The sequence below is a fragment of the Tachysurus fulvidraco genome, chromosome 2 (assembly GCF_022655615.1).
Source record: "Tachysurus fulvidraco isolate hzauxx_2018 chromosome 2, HZAU_PFXX_2.0, whole genome shotgun sequence".
Lineage (NCBI taxonomy): Eukaryota > Metazoa > Chordata > Actinopteri > Siluriformes > Bagridae > Tachysurus > Tachysurus fulvidraco.
This window is the reverse complement of record NC_062519.1, coordinates 40,203,839-40,222,160: the sequence shown is the minus strand read 5'-3', so window position 1 is coordinate 40,222,160 and position 18,322 is coordinate 40,203,839. Positions and strand designations below refer to the sequence as shown.

At 41.0% G+C, this 18,322-nt stretch overlaps 1 protein-coding gene across 11 annotated transcripts in view; it reads left to right on the top strand.

The window, feature by feature from the left end:
- The first annotated feature begins 4,203 nt into the window (after positions 1-4,203).
- The window catches only part of ampd3a (adenosine monophosphate deaminase 3a), a 23,285-nt gene continuing 9,166 nt past the window's right edge, over positions 4,204-18,322 (top strand). Inside the window, exons 1-9 of one of the 11 annotated variants that reach the window (XM_027153155.2) lie at positions 4,204-4,408; positions 4,581-4,646; positions 11,933-12,155; positions 12,700-12,958; positions 13,153-13,318; positions 13,432-13,651; positions 13,968-14,097; positions 14,192-14,386; positions 17,123-17,254. In XM_027153155.2, the coding sequence (XP_027008956.1) occupies positions 4,592-4,646; positions 11,933-12,155; positions 12,700-12,958; positions 13,153-13,318; positions 13,432-13,651; positions 13,968-14,097; positions 14,192-14,386; positions 17,123-17,254 (1,380 nt within the window). In that variant the 5' untranslated portion in view covers positions 4,204-4,408; positions 4,581-4,591. Of the gene's footprint in view, positions 4,409-4,441; positions 4,647-5,277; positions 5,321-5,604; positions 5,717-9,235; positions 10,184-11,932; positions 12,156-12,699; positions 12,959-13,152; positions 13,319-13,431; positions 13,652-13,967; positions 14,098-14,191; positions 14,387-17,122; positions 17,255-18,322 lie in introns of those variants that run through there. The other 10 variants (XM_027153163.2, XM_027153160.2, XM_027153166.2 and 7 more) reach the window with 10 other exon arrangements.

Here is an 18,322-nt window from a genome sequence, read left to right as displayed (position 1 = left end):
AAATGTTTCGCAATCACACCACAATATTTTTTCTTTTACATTTTGTTAGGAATAATTGCTAAACATGCCCATAAAGTCGACATGGATCTCATTACTGAGTCTAATCTTTGTCTGGTGACCATTAAAAAAACCCATGAAACAAAGTTCTCTATAAAGTTCCTTTAACCACAGCCAGTTTTAAAAGTAAACACACAACCAGACAAACGGTATTAATACATGCCTGGCTTTGCTCTGCCCACTGACATATATATATATATGTCACTTTTTTGGACTGAATTTCTTGTGTTTTTCTCTTTTTTCTTTAAAGACTTAGTAGATATATGTGGAAGGATGTTCCAGAGAAAGGTTGTTGAACTTCCCATGTGACTGATGACCTTCTCAGGGTTAATTCAGGGCTAATGATCCACCATGGAGTTATTCTACAGCTCGAATAAGGATCTTTACTATATGCAAATCTAGAGCGCCACCTAGTGGTGGTATTAGAAAACAATTCGTGTTAAAAATTATTATTTTTTTGTTATATTATGGTTGTTGTGATTATAATGGTCTTATTTATTATTTATGGAGGAGCAGAATTCTCATTATTTTTTTCACTGCTCTTCTAAAGGTGAAAACGTTAAGATTATTTTATTATTATTTTATTTTATTATTCTTTGCTTTTGACCACGTTCCGGAAGCCCCGCCCTATACGTTTCTAGAATGACCCGCATATAAATGACTGACAGGAGGTTCGTCCAATCACAGAAAGATATTTTAAACAGCAGGTCTGTTTGAGTATCATGTTTTCTCAGTGACTTAAAACACTAAAATAATAATAATAATAATAATAATAATAATAATAATAATAATCACAGTGAATTATCAGTTTCCTCCTACTCTATCCTCAGCATCCTCTACTCTTGCATCACTCATGTTCTCAGTTAACACATCCATATATCTCCTCTTTGGCCTTCCTCTTGACCTCTTACCTGGCAGCTCTATCTCCAACATCCTTCTACCACTATAAGCATCTCGCACCTCTGTACATGTCCAAATCATCTCAATCTATCCTCTCTGTCCTTGTAAACAAAACCTAAAGTGAACCTCAACATCCTCGTCTCTTCTACCTCCTCATCTCTGCCTCATGCCTTTTCCTTACTGCTACAGTCTCTAACCAGAGCTGCTCTCATTACTGCCTTCTACACTTTTCTTTGATTCTTGCTGACACTCTTCTGTCACACACACACACACACACACACAACAATTCTGACACTCATCTGTCACACACACAACACACCTGACACTCATCTGTCACACACACACAACACACCTGACACTCTTCTGTCACACACACAACACTTCTGACACTTTTGCCTCTCCTCCTCTTTTCCACACTCCCCGTCACACTGTACGGTTGACCCCAAATCCTTAAACTCCTGCACCTCCTTGACCTCAGCCCACTGTAACCTCACTGTTCTACTTCCTTCCCTCTCGTTCATATACATGTATTCCGTCTTACTACGACTTATTTTATGCTTCATAGCATCGTCTTTTAGATATCTTTCAGCTTATTATTATTTTTTAATTCCATTTAATCAAGCCGTTTAAATTTTGTTAAATAAATTGAATCATATTTATGAAATTTCAGAGAGAGAGTGAGAGAGAGAGAGAGAGAGAGAGAGAGAGAGAGAGAGAGAGAGAGAGAGACTTAGGGTTGCCAAGTGTGGCCCTAAAACTACAACAACAACAAGATCAAAGATGAAGTGGTAGCGAGAAGCCCAAAAATAAACCGAAGAAATCGATTCTTATCACTCGATGTGTATTTGTAAGTGTATTTGTTTGTGAATGGACACTTAACTAACACCTAAATTGTCTCCACTCTATAAAAAAGGGTTAGGTTTCTTTGTGCAGTTTGCTCCTCTATCAATATAAAATTAATATGTTAGCACTACTTATTTTGTCCTCCACCCGATATATCGTTTTGTTTGTAATCCCTCATTTCAAAGTTCTAAGTGTTTATTGTCATATGCACAGACAGAAAGCATGTATCCCTGCACAATGAAATTCTTACTTTGCTGTCCACACTAAATGTAAAAAACAAGCAAACAAACAAACAAACAAATAAGTAAATAAGTTAATAAATAAATAGAAGGAGTTGTTTTGGACAACAGGGTCTGCTAAATGAATAAATGTTAATGTAACGCATGTAAGACAAGTTTAAAGCAAAGAACAATCTACAGTAATGATAGTGATCAGTGATTGGTTGTTAGGAATTAAAGTTAATAAAAGGATCTAAAAAGTTGCCAAATGCAACACTGTAAAAACAAAACGAAACAAAACACAAACTAAAACAAAACAAAACAAAACACAAAAATCAACTCAATAAAACCAGCACCAGACTCCAAAACTCATGACTACTATTGACAATGTATTGCAATATTCAAAAAAATTACATTATATAATATTTTTCTGAATATCAAGGTCTTAAAATAATCTATTGCAGATATTATAACAATAACAACAACAAAAACAACAACAACAACAACAATAATAATAATTCATTCATTTTCTACCGCTTATCCAAACTTCACGGGGAGCCTGTGCCTATCTCAGGCGTCATCGGGCATCAAGGCAGGAGGATACACCCTGGACGGAGTGCCAACCCATCGCAGGGCACACACACACACTCTCATTCACTCACACACTACGGACAATTTTCCAGAGATGCCAATCAACCTACCATGCATGTCTTTGGACCAGGGGAGGAAATCGGAGGAAATCCCTGAGGCACGGAGAGAACATGCAAACTCCACACACACAAGGCGGAGGCGGGAATCGAACCCCCAACCCATGGAGGTGTGAGGCGAATGTGCTAACCACTAAGCCACCGTGCCCCCTAATAATAATAATAATAATAACAATAATAACAATAATAATAATTATTGTTATTATTGTTATTATTGTTATTATTGTTATTATTATTATTATTATTATTATTATTATTATTATTACAACACTTAAGTAAAGTCACACAATAAAAGCAGCCTTTTATTTTATGTCATTTATATTCACTATACTGTAGTTACACAACCCAATTTCTACCGATCCACTTTTTCCCCTTTAATTCACTACTTTTTTACTCTAACTACTAACACAAAACATGAACATATGACTTTACTTTTTGTGTTGGAGAACAAAACTCCAAAGCATTAATGCAATGAATCTAACGCATGCATCTAAGCGTCCGTTCCAGCAAACAAATTGTCCAGTGCTACAGGACTGTTTAAAGACTTCAGTATACACAGTCTCTTGTACTCCCATAAGGCTTTTTGTCTATAATGCATGGTGAGGCCATGCTTGTTACCATGACTCAGGCTTTCCCAGAAGTCCTGCTTGCAGTTTGCATCATGAGAAATGTCATTAGGTTCAGTTATGAGTTGCAGTGTCGTATTTTAGGGGTTAGAACAGACCTGCTTTGTTAATTCAGAAGCAGCTCTTGCTTCATTGAGATCTTGGAGCAATAGCTTCAGAGCTGTGATTTATATATATTATATGTTGTATTTCCTTTAGAACCAGAAAGTCAGAGCATGTAATGAGTTTTAATGTGTTCATGAGATGCTGCTTGTTGTTGCTGCTTGTAATGAGCCAAAAACATGATGCTGCTGATGCTAATGATCTTAAGCGCAACGTAGATCGAGACGTAAGTTTCGAGAGAAACTCGACGTCCAAAAAAAAAAGCATATACAGAAAAATTCATGAACAAATAATACTTTTCCCTGCACGAGATGAACTACAAAACTAAACTGAGTATCTAAAGTGATTTTTCCTTGATATATTATCTTATTATCTTATTATATTATCTTATTGTTCTCGACTTATTGTACATATAGTATTCACTGTTTTGTGTTAAGAAAATACTTCACATAATTCTGAATGTGCTAAATATGTCCAAAAACTCCTAGGATTCTCATACTTACTAGTTATAAACTGACCCGGGTGTAAAACGTGTACCTGGCAACCTGGGGTAATAGTCGGTTACTTGATTAAACCAGCCTCTTTTTAAATATGTCCAATCATATAGGGGTAAGTGTGTGTCAATCACGTGTGGCCGTGTAAATCTGGTCGGTGATTGGTTCCCGCGTCATTCACTCATAAGTTTGGGTTTTGTTTTTTTGGTTCCGCCCGATTAAAAGGCTACAGTTTCTTATTTTTACATCCGGGAGATTAATAAAGAGGAGGAGGAGGAGGAGGGAGAGAGAGAGAGAGAGAGAGAGAGAGAGAGAGAGATGTCAGGAGGAATACAGTGAATAATAAAGGGAATACAGGACGGTAATATTGAGTCTGGAACCGAATTCCTCCTGTGTGTCGACTCACAGGGCCAAAAAACCTGATTCTGATTCTGATCTGATTCTGAACTGATTCTGAACAGGTAAGCGAAGCGGTTTGTTTATCAGGTTATTAAGATGACTTTTCTGTGTGTGTGTGTGTTTGTGTGTGTGTGTATGTGTGTGTGTGTGTGTGTGTGTTTCCCTTCTGCACTTCTCACAGAACGGTAATCTGTGGTCTAGCGTAATAATAAATGGTCAATAATTCGGTTGCAGTTTTCTTCGTGATGCTGAGAGGTGGCGCTTCTCTTCCTCTGACACCGCGGAACAGAGGAGACTCAGGTATCTGTCTGTCTGTCTGTCTGTCTGTATCTCTCTCTGTGTGTCTGTCTGTATCTCTGTCTGTCTGTATCTCTGTCTGTCTGTATCTCTGTCTGTCTGTATTTTTCTCTGACACAGCGGAACAGATGAGACTCAGGTATCTGTCTGTCTGTCTGTATCTCTGTCTGTCTGTCTGACTGTCTGTCTCTTCCTCTGACAGCGGAACAGAGGAGATTCCGCTATCTGTCTGCCTGTCTGTCTGTCTGACTCTCTGTCTGTCTGTCTCTTCCTCTGACACAGCGGAACTGAGGAGACTCTGGTATCTGTCTGTCTGTCTGTCTGTCTGTATCTCTCTCTGTGTGTCTGTCTGTATCTCTGTCTGTCTGTATCTCTGTCTGTCTGTTTGTCTGTCTGTCTGTCTGTCTGTCTGTCTGTATTTTTCTCTGACACAGCAGAACAGATGAGACTCAGGTATCTGTCTGTCTGTCTGTATCTCTGTCTGTCTGTCTGACTGTCTGTCTCTTCCTCTGACAGCGGAAAACAGAGGAGATTCCGCTATCTGTCTGTCTGTCTGACTCTCTGTCTGTCTGTCTCTTCCTCTGACACCGCGGAACAGAGGAGACTCCGGTATCTGTCTGTCTGTCTGTCTTTCTGTCTGTCTCTTCCTCTGACACCGCGGAACAGAGGAGACTCAGGTAGCTGTCTCTCTGTCTGTCTGTATCTCTGTCTGTCTGTCTTTTCCTCTGACACAGTGGAACAGATGAGACTCAGGTATCTGTCTGACTGTCTGTCTTTGTCTGTCTTTGTCTGTCTGTCTCTTCCTCTGACACAGCGGAACAGAGGAGACTCGGGTATCTGTCTGTCTGTATCTCTGTCTGTCTGTCTGTCTGTCTGTCTCTTCCTCTGACACAGCGGAACAGAGGAGACTCGGGTATCTGTCTGTCTGTATCTCTGTCTGTCTGTCTGTCTGTCTGTCTCTTCCTCTGACACAGCGGAACAGAGGAGACTCGGGTATCTGTCTGTCTGTATCTCTGTCTGTCTGTCTGTCTGTCTGTCTCTTCCTCTGACACAGCGGAACAGAGGAGACTCAGGTATGTCTGTCTGTCTGTCTGTCTGTCTGTCAAAAATATCATTATATTACAAATATTTCCACAGCTCTTCATACTGATCATTTCATCTACATTTACTCTTAAATCCATTTAAATTAGCAGTGAAGAAATATGGAATTGTGTTTTCGTTGGATGTTATTGTTGGCGTACCATTTTTTTTTTGCTCTTGTCTCTCGACCTTGTGTTGAAATGTGGAGCATCTGACTGATGTGCCCGAATTCACAGAGGTAACGATCGATTAGAAATGAGCTTCAATTTCCCCTGTGTTTAGAACGTTTAGGTCGTATCCATGCCTCCACACAGAGCCTGAGCTCTTCTACCAGACAGAGCTGAGGCCATTAAGATCCGTGCCGCATCGCATTAATCTTCCATAAAGCTCAAATCCCTCAGCCAGCCATCTGATCCGCTCCTCCTGATCAATGAGGAAGAGAGCGCAAGGCACAACCTGAACCTCAGTTCATTTTATTACAGCTCCATTCCACTAGCTCGGAGATTCAGAGAGAAAAACATGACTGTGCTTCTGTTTTTGGAGTTCACGAGCGATTACGGCAATCGGATCAAATTGTACTACGTTATACGTCGTGTGTCATACAAACGGCGGTTCCGTTATACGCCATTTATGAATTAAAGGTGCGATAGATGACCTACAAATAACCAGGAGGAACTTGGCGGAACATAATAAAAAAACATCTCACTGAGCCTTTAGCGAAACTGTATTAAGTTTAAGCTTGTTTATGTTTTGGATGCACCTCCTGTCAGTCAGATCCAGGGGGCGGAGCTTCGAGATTCAAATTTCAAACCTATATATATATATACCAGGAAATATAATATAGGTACGTTTCAGTAAAGCTACCATTTGTATGTACTGTTACCATAACGACGCTACCATATACTGTACTTATTAATATTTGTTATATTATGTTTATGTTAAAGCACTCGGTCTAAGTCGTCACCGTTTCTATAGTAACTGCTTCTTCAAAGGGACTTGTACAAATAGACACAGCCAATCAACAGCTTTCTTTGCTCCCTGACATCTGGATTAAAGTTTCTGCTGTTAGTCTGCCGTCTTGTTTAATTTTCAGTCTCTCCTCTTTAGCATCATCCCAAAGCGCAGTTAAGTTGCTAGCTGAAGAAGAAAGGGTCCGCTTGCTAGCTAGACATCAACAAGAAGTTCATATTACAGCACAGTGAAATTCTTTTCTTCTGTATAATCTTGTTAGGGTCGTACACGAGGGCTGTGGCTGCACCTGACCTAAATTTCAGAAATGAAATAGTCTGTAAACATTTCATCGGTCAAATTTACAGCTTCCTGCGTAATCTCCTGCGAAAAAAACCCCACAGTTACGGTTTAAGCATCGAGCTCCTCATATTCACTCACTGGCATGAAGACTTGTTCTGCCTTCTATCATTTTTTTTTTCTGCTGCCTGATTGGTCAGGAAGATAAACGGTGTTTGACATCACTGGGCACTTTGATCAGATGCACCTGGATGCATTATGGGAGGAAGCTGGATCAGCAGAGACAGTGTGTAGCTCTGGGCAATGTTCTACTATGGAAACCTTGTGTCCTACTTTTATGTAGATGTTACTTTGACACGTTCCATCTACATAAACAATGCAGCAAGACAGATTCACGTTTTAATGGTTAATGGTAGTGTCCTCTTTCAGGCAGGATAATGAGCGTCACACAGCGAAATAAAGGCCTTTCTTTTGTCACATGTACATTACAGCACAGTGAAATTCTTTCTTCACGTATCCCCTTTGGAGGTTTTAACATTTTTTTACATTTATGGCATTTAGCAGACAGCCCTTATCCAGAGTGACTTGCAACTGAGGGTTAAGGGCATTGCTCAGGGGCCCAGCAGTGGCAGCTTGGTGGACCTGGGGTTTGAACCCATGACCTTCCGATCAGTAGCCCAACACCATAACCACTGAGCTACCACACAGGTTGAGGACAGAGCACAGGGTCAGTCATGACCAGTGGCTTGACCCCAGATCCTCTGGTCAACAACCCAGAGCCGTAAACACTTGTGTCAGCACTGTGCCTGTTTAGGAACATGACACAGAGTTGACTTGGCTTCCAGACTCCCTCTGTGGGATGTGCTTCATAAACATGGAGGTCCCACCTCCCAAATTACAGGATTAAAGGATCTGCTGCTAACGACTCAGTGCCAGATCCCACGTTCCACCTTCTGAGGTCTTGTGCAGTCCAGGCCACGAGGAGTCAGAGCTGTTTTCGTAGCACAAAAAGAACCTACATGGTTATTTAATGTGACGTAACATTACTCCATAATAACCACCCGGATTTATTCAAGCGCCTCGGAGAAGCCGCTTAAATCTAAGTTTAGCTCTAAAAGGACATCAAGAAAGGAAAGAGTTTCAGCTCCTGCGGACCAGAGTCTTGTTTGGTGAGGCGGATAAAGGCAGCTGAGACGATGGTCAGTAATTAGAAGCAATAACAACAAACAGGCGGCTAACATAATCCTCAAAACACCCTGTCTCTTACCCCCCCGCCAACACGCGCACACGGTCGTCTCGTATACGCCATGTGCAGATCGAGCTTTCGCAATAGAGAGGATTATACTATTCTTCATGCTGTAAACAGAGCCGGCGTGTCGTGTGTGTGTGTGTGTGTGTGTATGTGTGTGTGTGTGTGTGTGTGTGTGTGCGTGCCACAAGTCTCTGTGTCATCAGCTAAGTTGCAGTTGTTGCACAGAGACTAATACAGGGATCTGTTACAAGCCCAGTTATTGACCGGCAGTAATATTTATTTTCAGCCTCGATGCTCGTGTTCCAAGCGCCAGGGTTAAGGCCGCGAGTGTGGCGCGAGTCAGTCAAGCGCCGGGATATAATACATAATCCATTCTTACACACAATTTTACATCAGCTTTTAGTTGATCGAAAGAAGGAAAAAAAAACCAGCCTGTTAATTATAGCAAAGTTCTGAGGAGTTCAAATTTCTTGCAGTATTTATTACTTTACCCTTTACAGTTCTATTCATTTCTGCATACGTTTGCCCTGGAACATAGAAGATAAAGCAGATCGAGTAAACGAACAAAAAACAACAAATGCATACGTTTTTACTTTCATTTATTTATTAAAATAAAAAGTACACAATCTTTGTTTTCAGTAACCGACGTGTCCCTATTGCCGTATTGAGCAGAAATAACTTCAACCGTATTACAGACAAATATATTAAACGTCGGATCGCTTCACAATAAATAAATAAACAAAATATTAAAACTATAACATTTTTGCTTTATTTGATTTAAGATCTGGTCAAATTTATGCAGAAAATTGTGAAGGGTGCGCAAACTTTTAAGCGATTCCAGATTCACTTCCGGTTTCCACCTCGAAATTAAATACAGCACATAATTATAGTTAGTGTTTTATTTCTCTTCTGCGATAGTTTTTTTTTTTTAAACAATTACAATTTGTAGGTATTAAAAAAACGACACGTTATTTAATTTCGTCGTTCTATTGTAACGTCACGGAAGGTCGACGTCGATCGAAACGCTCACGTTAAATCCCGTTTTATAATCTCTCAAAATTTTATAATCTCTCAAAAAAACAAAGAAAACAAAAATTAGCTTTACAACTGTTTATATTTGATTTGTTAGAAAGTCGAAGCCCAGCGAAATTCATCCATCACGTCGTATCATACCTTAACAATTAATCAATTGTGTAAGTAAGTCGTTGCTATAGAAACAATAAAATATCAGTACAAGCCCATTACTCTGAACCTGCTCTAATAGAAACTGATCCCGCACCATCTGACCAATCGGATTCGAGAACTAAACTCGCACGCTAATTCCAGATACGCCGGTCGGAAAGCTAAATTCGCCCCCTAGTGTCAGTTGTTGTTCATTACAGATTTGCCTCACATACTACACAGGATTGAAAAACTGATGAAGGAAAAAAAAATAGTTTACAAAGCAGATATTCGTCTTATTTGGATCGTAAATTAGAACGTAAGCATAAAATTAAAAGTAATAGTAAACAATTGACTGGAAGAAAGGAACGGATTAGTCGTGAGTCCTGGAGTTTTGTGAAGGAGGAGTGACTGATGGGACGGGACGGGACGAAGCTGTGCGGTGATCCTGAGGAAAGCAGGAACAGATTATACATGGGGTGTGTGTGGGGGACGTTGAGGTCAGCGTAAGCGAGCCTTACGGTCCGAGCTGGAGGTCTCTGTGTGCTGACAGGCGCACAGGATTAGAGGCTCTTGCGAAAAATGATGCCGTTAGCCTCTTAAAATAGAGGGAGAGAGAGAGACGGGGACGCTGAAGAAAACAAAAGCACTGCACGCTACGTAGCAGCGGCTCAGAGTGCGACCGGACCTGAGACACAACACATGCGCATATACACACACACACACACACACACACACTCACACACACACTCACACAGAACTGAAGCTGGAGCTGAAATGGCTGTAACAAGAGCTGATGGTAAGGATGAGCGCTCTTCCTCTCACATCATAATCGATCCCGTAGCGTAGGAGGAAGATTAATGGGCACAGCTGTGGAGTCTCTTATCCTGCGTCAGAGGGTCGTAAAGGCGTCCTCGGCAGCGCAGGATAGCTGAGAAATGCCACGGTGCTCGGAGCACAGGCTAGGCTGTATGACACTGCAGAAAGCAAGGAGCTCCCGGCTTTCCTTAGTACAGCGTCCGGTTTTGTGTTTTTTTTTTAGTTAGATAAGAGCGTAATGAATTATTAACCTGGAGTGGGAATGAAGCATTGTGCTGGTGTGTGTGTGTGTGTGTGTGTGTGTGTGTGTGTGTGCGTGTGTGTGTGTGTGTGTGTGTGCTGGTTTGGGACATGTTGAGCAAGTGTGAGAGTGAGAGTGTGTATGTGTGAGAGAGAGAGAGAGAGAGGAGGGGGGGAGCAGCAGAGCAGCACAACACAAAGCTGGCATGGCAGGAATATATGTGTGTGTGTGTGTGTGTGTGTGTGTGTGTGTGTGTGTGTGTGTGTGTGTGTGTGTGTGTGTGTTTATATACGTGTGTGCTCCTTAACAGGTCTGGTCGGAATGCGAAACCTTGACATTTCTCCGTGAGAAAGGACACCGAAGGCTGGCTCTGGTTCTCACACAGCCAATAGAGCAGTGTTACTGATACAGCAGCACTGAATGAGGAGGGCTGAGGGTCTGAGAGGGTTTTGTCTCGTATTCTAACCTGGTTCATGTGGACAGGCAACACACTGAACTCATTCTCTCTCTCTCGCTCTCTCTCTCTCTTTCTCTCTCTCTCAGAAAGTTGAGAAAAAAGAGATATAAAAAAAGACGACGTCTGCTCCGTTATCTTTCTCATCATGTTCCCTCTCACGTTGTTCTCTCTTCTGTTAAATCATTTAAAACATTTCCAGAAGTCTCCACAGCGCTCTCAAATTTGATTTAAACATATGAGAACTTTTTATATATATATATATATATATATATATATAATTTTTTTTTTTTTACAGCAAATAGGTTTATTTATTTTTATTTTTCACTTCCTTTCAAATGTTCCTGCACCTAGTTTGTTTTTTCTTGTCACAAGTCTTAGAGTTTATAAAAAATTGTTTTCTTTTATTTTAGATCTGTTCAGTTATTTTTTGTTTTTGTTTTTTTTGGTTCAGTTTTTTCCCCAAAAAACACTCGTAACTCCTCCCCCTTTTTAGAGTCTCCCCCTACACTCACTCACTTATTGTGCTTCTGGCATGTGTGTGTTTTACCATCACGGATTTATACTTCTACATAATTATAGATCGGTGTTCTTCTGTCCCACTGACCAGGTTTCTGGCAGCACGGCAGGAGCGTAGTGTCGAAACGCAGCAGGCAATCCGATACTATTTCCAGCCACGGTGTTGACAGGAGCCGTCAAAAATAATAGATAAATAAATAAATAAGTACGAGCGCCTGTTCAAATGTCAGGGGTGATTACAAGCGTGACAACCGTGAGGCTCCTTGCGGCACTTTTTTTTTTTTTTTCTATCGCAAACAAAAGAGATCGTACAGAGGAACGTGTCCTAAGAGACGCCGATGTATAGAGCTGTATCGTCACGTCTCTGCAAGGAGGGTATAGATTCAAGTCTCGCGGCGGCTCCATCCGATACCGTTCGCTACCATTCGAACGTTTACTGCCGTCGTGAACGTGAGCGCCACCGGCAGTACAGTTCCAGTCACAGAGAGTGAATAGCGTTTGCTGTGTTTCTGCAGAAATGCCACGGCAGTTCCCTAAGGTCACTCTGAGCGACGTGGACGAGGAGGTGCGCCTGCTAGCTGAGAAGGTCTACGCCTCTGCTCTGAAGGAGGAGGAGAATAAAGATGCCATCTCCATGTACACCGTGCCCGAAGACTGTCCCATCGGCCTCCAGCAGGCCAAGGAGAGGGAGCTCCTCAGAGAGCTGGCCGAACAGCACTCCGAGGAGACGGCTAAGAGGTAGGCATGGGCACATACCTGCGGGGCAGGTGTTACAGCAGGATATACAGCACTTAAGATATGTAACCTGTGTAAACAGATACTGGGTCGTGTAGTTTGAGGTTTCTACTTCACTCCAGGGTTAACGACGAATCCTGGCTGTTTAGAATCTGATATTACTAAACCTTGACCAAACCACGTGTATCTTTTAAGCCTGCCATGAAGAAAAGAACGAAAAACACAAAACCGTTTACACAATGCAGTAGTCTTTAGATAACACAGACACACACCGAGCTCTAGATCTGCAAACGAATTCAGTTGTAAACGAATAAACTACGACTTCAAACGATTAAAGGGGCGGTCTGTAATCTGTCAACGTGTTTCCAAACCGGTAACAATAATAGAGTTTATGAATAAAGTCGAGGCATTAAATTCGGATGCAGTGGATCCGTGTAGTTTTTTTTTATTTCAGGGTTCTGTTCACATTTTTCCAGCCCAGAAATTAGCCCCACACCCAACAGGAAAAACTCACCAGTTTCTATTCCAAATGCTGTTTCTCTTACAGTCATCAGATGGCGCTAATCAGCACTAAAATGTCACTGTTAAAAACCCGACGCATTAAAATAAGATGCGTTTCTCATCGGATGTACAGGAAGAAGAGTTTGAAGATCATTCGATCTCAGTCCATGCAAATCCCTGTTTGTGTGGACTGGGCAAGAGCCACACCAACTCCGCTCGTCTCCCCGTCCACCATCTGTCCCTCCATCCCAGACAACTTTCCCGAGTACCAGAGAGTCACCATCAGTGGCGATTACTGTGCTGGGGTGAGTGTTTGTTTAATTACTCAGTTTATTTGTCGTTAAAGGTGCTGTTAGTGATTTTTTAAGCATGACCTGTTAGTTTCTCAGGAGCTCTTGGTTGGTGTTTTTATTTATATTTTTTATGGGTGTGACTTTGAAGAATATTTAGCTAGCTTTAGCTAACTTCTGATCAAATCACGGACTACCCCTTATACCAGATCACCGTGGAAGACTACGAGCAAGCGGCTAAAAGTCTTCTGAAGGCGCTATTCATCCGGGAGAAATATTCCAAGCTGGCGTACCACCGTTTCCCTCAGACCACCGCCAGGTTCCTGCGCAGTGCCGAGAACCTGAAGTGGAGAGAGGAAGACGAAGTCCTGCCAGGTAGCTGTGTCTTCCTTGGACACTGTTTACAAGAAATATTTAATTTAATTAATTAATTTATTGTCATTTTTTTTTTCCGTGTTGTACTTTACTTGGTAATCTGCACTGCGCAGACATTTGCCCATGCCCTCAGGAAGGAGAAGACCCTTACAGCATGGAGAATATTCCGGAGAACCTGAACTACGAGCTGAAAATGAGGGACGGGATTGTACACGTGTTCGAGAGTGCAACGGCTCTCAAGGAGAACAGACCCCACTGTTTGCCGTACCCTGACCTCGAGACGTTCGCCATCGACATGAGCCACGTCCTGGCCATGATCGTAGACGGACCCACGTGAGTGAAGTTCTCCTCCCATGAGGGCAGGTTTTACATTTAAGATAAACAATAACAAATAGAAAAGGGACGCCTGTTATCCTGTTAAAAACCCCGCCTCTAGGAGGTGTGGTTTTTACAGGAACATTTGAGACACAGGCTGCTATTTATTTATTTATTTATTTATTTATTTATTTATTTATTTAATTTATTCCTATTTTGATCTCTGACTACGTTGAATCCAGATCAACTCATCAGCATGTCAACACGCAAACAAAACAAAACAAAAACCAAAAACATTCACCATTTTGCTCTGTGATCTTTTCTCCTGTGCCAGAAAGACATACTGTCACAGACGACTGAACTTCCTGAGCTCGAAGTTCTACCTGCATGAGATGCTCAATGAAATGGCCGAGCTCAAAGAACTCAAAGGAGTCCCACATCGAGATTTCTATAACGTCAGGAAGGTGCGATTTGCATCTCCGTTACTTTTCACGTACCGTTCCAGCCGTGCGTCACCGTGCGCTGCATTCGTAAATCCGTCCTTTCTGCGATTCACAGGTCGATACTCACATCCACGCTGCAGCCTGTATGAACCAGAAACATCTGCTTAACTTCATCCAGAGCACGTATAAGACGGACGCAGAGCGCGTGGTCCTGGAGAAGGCCGGGCAGAGACTGAGCCTCAAACAGGTTTTCAACAACCTCAACATGGATCCTTATGACCTCACTGTGGACTCGCTGGACGTCCATGCTGTAAGCGCTTCCAGGTGCCTCCTTGGCATTTTGCATTGTCACGATACAGGATTAAAGGTGGGGTCTCCGTCGTTTGAGAAATGCTTCAGAAAACTGTGTTGGGCCTCCAATCAAAACAAAAACAAAACTAACGTGTAGCCAATGAGCAGAAAGGGACGTGTCTTGTTTTAACATTGACATGGTGGATAAAAACAAAGAAAGAAAGCGAAGAAAGGCTTACGATAAGGCAAGCAGTAGGACGTGTTAATATAGGATCAGCTTTCCAGCGCTGGAGAGAACTGAAGGAGTTATGAGGTCTGTGATGAGACGCCGAGGGACTTAAGTAAAGTTGATTTTTTTAATATGAAAATAATTCCCTCAAAATGAAAAGACATTTCCCCCAAATAAGTGTTTAACTATCGGGACATCGGTGATGTGTGAGCTGAATCTGATGACAGTACAGTGTATTACAGTCAAATTATTGACTGTTTTTGTAGTATTCGCTTTTCGGGTTTTGCACATTGCAGACGGTCCCTTGGAATCTGTCCCTCAGTCGTCCACACTTGTGTATTTTGTCCACCGTGGAGGAAAGCTGATTTTGAGGGAAATTGGGTTGTAGCTGCGTCTCTACATTACTACGATAGAAAAGAGGTGTTATTTGTGTAGTAACAGCGTTTAGCTCAGGAGTTATTGACTCGGGAAACTCCGACCTGTGAATATGTGGCCGACTTTACTTAACACGCCGAGGCGCTTTTTTCCTTCTCGATAGGTGAGTAACGTCGGTTTTGCTTTGTTACACAGAACTAATATATGCCTTTGTCCTTTACATGATTATGCTTGTGTGGCATTTTTGCTTGTTTGTTTATCTGCAATCGTATTGTTCTTCCCTTCAGCTATGATAGACACGTTTCTTTCTGTCAGTCGCCTGGGTCACGTATGTATGTGTGGGCGGAGCTATCGATACAGGGGTGGGACCCATTTGGGTTAGGGGCGTGTTTGTTTTGGTGATTTCAAATGTCGACATTGGTTATCAAACAACGAAGACCCCACCTTTAAGTCACTGAACCCACGCTTTCCTATTTTTAACACCATACAGATATCACAGATCCGTCAGTCGCTACCGATCTGACCCTAAGGTCCTCACAGTAATCCACGAGCCACAGCGGTCCGCTTTCTAATTAATCAGAGATTCCCTGTAATCAGATTAAAACCCTTAGAGCCCTTTTTCATAAAGAGTCTAATACTGATCTCAGAGAGCTCCTGATTTAGCTTAAAAACATCTAATTAGGAATCTTATCTTCAGAGTGATTCAGGACCTCAGATCTCAGAGCAACTCCGACTAAGGAGAACACAACAAGGTCTATCTTAGAGAGGGGGCGGGGCTTAACCTGTTACTAGGTAAACAAATTCTTTTGAAGACTGGGATTGGTTGTGGAATAAAAAAAAAAAAAGGAATGCTTTAAAAATCTGGTCTGTTATAAGCCTCGGGTTGTCGTGTAGGGATTACGTTTGTGATTGATCATATTTGAGATGTTCTGACATCTGTATGTAATAAATATAATGTAAATTTAAACATCTCTGACACAGCACAGGAATGTCATAGAGACAAATTAGATCATTTCTGCTGCTGTGGCATTTCAGCTGTTAAATACCCCTTTTCCACCAGAAAGACCCGGGGGCTGGTTCAGAGCTAGTGCTGGTGCTGGGTCAAAGTTGCTTCCACTGGCGAACCTTCTAAGAACCGGTTTGTCTTTCCATCAGTTAGAGAGCATCACAGAGCCGAGTGTGAGGTCACTGTATACGTGTCACGTTACACAGCAACGTTAGCGGAGCAGCGACAAACACAAACACAACAACAATGTCGGATGTTGCTTTACTGTTAATGCTCATGGCTTTGTGAACCTACATCGGCATCCAAACGCGGCGATCCAACGTGTACGTGCAACTCCATGTAATCTGTATAAACGGAGGTTGTAATCGAGAAAATACATAACGTTATTTTATCATTAACACAGAAAAAAGTTCGCCTTAGCATGTAGCTACCTACTGTCATGTGTGCTGATAACTGATCATATTGCAGTAAAGTAAAAGTGTATTAAACATTAGTAAACTTAAGGTACATTATCAAATGCGCTAACAGTAGCCCCGCCCACAGCCCCTGACGCAAGCAGTTCTTAAGTCTAGACCAGCAACGTTTTGGTGCTACTTAAGAACCACTTTTCCTGGTTCAGAGCCGGTGCTTTGGCGGTCGTAAAAGAAAGAACTGGTTCTAAATTAGTCTCCGAACCTGCACTCAAACTGCCTCGGTGGAAAAGGGGCATCCGAGATGTTAGAGTATCTATACATGACATACTGACAGGAGATTCCGAGCCCTCTACTTCTCCGTAAGGAGCATGTTTGGAAGAAGTCTCATTAAAAGGAGTCTTATTAAAAGCAGCTCTTTCCTGAGACGTTCAATGCAGCTATGAAAGGCTAAAAAATAAGACTTTGTTTTTATAATAATACAATATGTCATTCTTATGTAGTTGCTGTGGTATAAGAGGAATAAAACACTTTTGGGTTGTTCTGTAATCTTATCTTATAAAAGGTCTATTATTTAAAAGGACGTCGGACTTTTAGGATTTTTAAGACGTTTTATCGGTGGCGTATATGTTTAATCCACACGTGCAGCACTGTGAGCCATCTAACCCTGGTGGGAAAAAGTCTGTCATTCTCCGCACTTTGACTCTAACCCGAGCCGACGTTAATCTCACACAGGGCAGGCAGACGTTTCATCGTTTCGACAAGTTCAACTCCAAATATAATCCGGTGGGAGCGAGCGAGCTACGTGAAATCTACCTGAAAACTGACAACTACATCGAAGGAGAGTACTTTGCTCTGCTGATAAAGGTATAATCATTATTTACATTTACAGCATCTATCTATCTATCTATCTATCTATCTATCTATCTATCTATCTATCTATCTATCTATCTATCTATGTTTATCTATCTATCTATCTGTCTGTCTGTTTATCTATCTATCTGTCTGTTTTTCTATCTATCTATCTATCTATCTATCTATCTATCTATCTATCTATCTATCTATCTATCTATCTATCTATGTTTATCTGTCTATCTATCTGTCTGTTTATCTATCTATCTATCTGTCTGTTTATCTATCTATCTATCTGTCTGTTTATCTATCTGTCTGTCTGTTTATCTATCTATCTGTCTGTTTTTCTATCTATCTATCTATCTATCTATCTATCTATCTATCTATCTATCTATCTATCTATCTATCGATCTATCTATCTATCTATCTGTCTGTCTGTTTATCTATCTATCTGTCTGTTTTTCTGTCTATCTATCTATCTATCTATCTATCTATCTATCTATCTATCTATCTATCTATCTATCTATCTATCTATCTATCTATGTTTCTGTCTATCTCTGTCTGTTTATCTATCTATCTATCTGTCTGTTTATCTATCTATCTATCTATCTGTCTGTTTATCTATCTGTCTGTCTGTTTATCTATCTATCTGTCTGTTTTTCTATCTATCTATCTATCTATCTATCTATCTATCTATCTATCTATCTATCTATCTATCTATCTATCTATGTTTATCTGTCTATCTATCTATGTTTATCTGTCTATCTATCTATCTATCTATCTATCTATCTATCTATCTATCTATCTGTCTGTCTGTCTGTCTGTCTGTCTGTCTGTCTATCTGTCTGTTTTTCTATCTATCTATCTATCTATCTATCTATCTATCTATCTATCTATCTATCTATCTATCTATCTATCTATCTATCTATGTTTATCTATCTATCTATCTATCTATCTATCTATCTATCTATCTATCTATCTATCTATCTATCTATCTATCTATCTATCTATCTATCTATGTTTATCTGTCTATCTATCTATGTTTATCTGTCTGTCTATCTATCTATCTATCTATCTATCTAT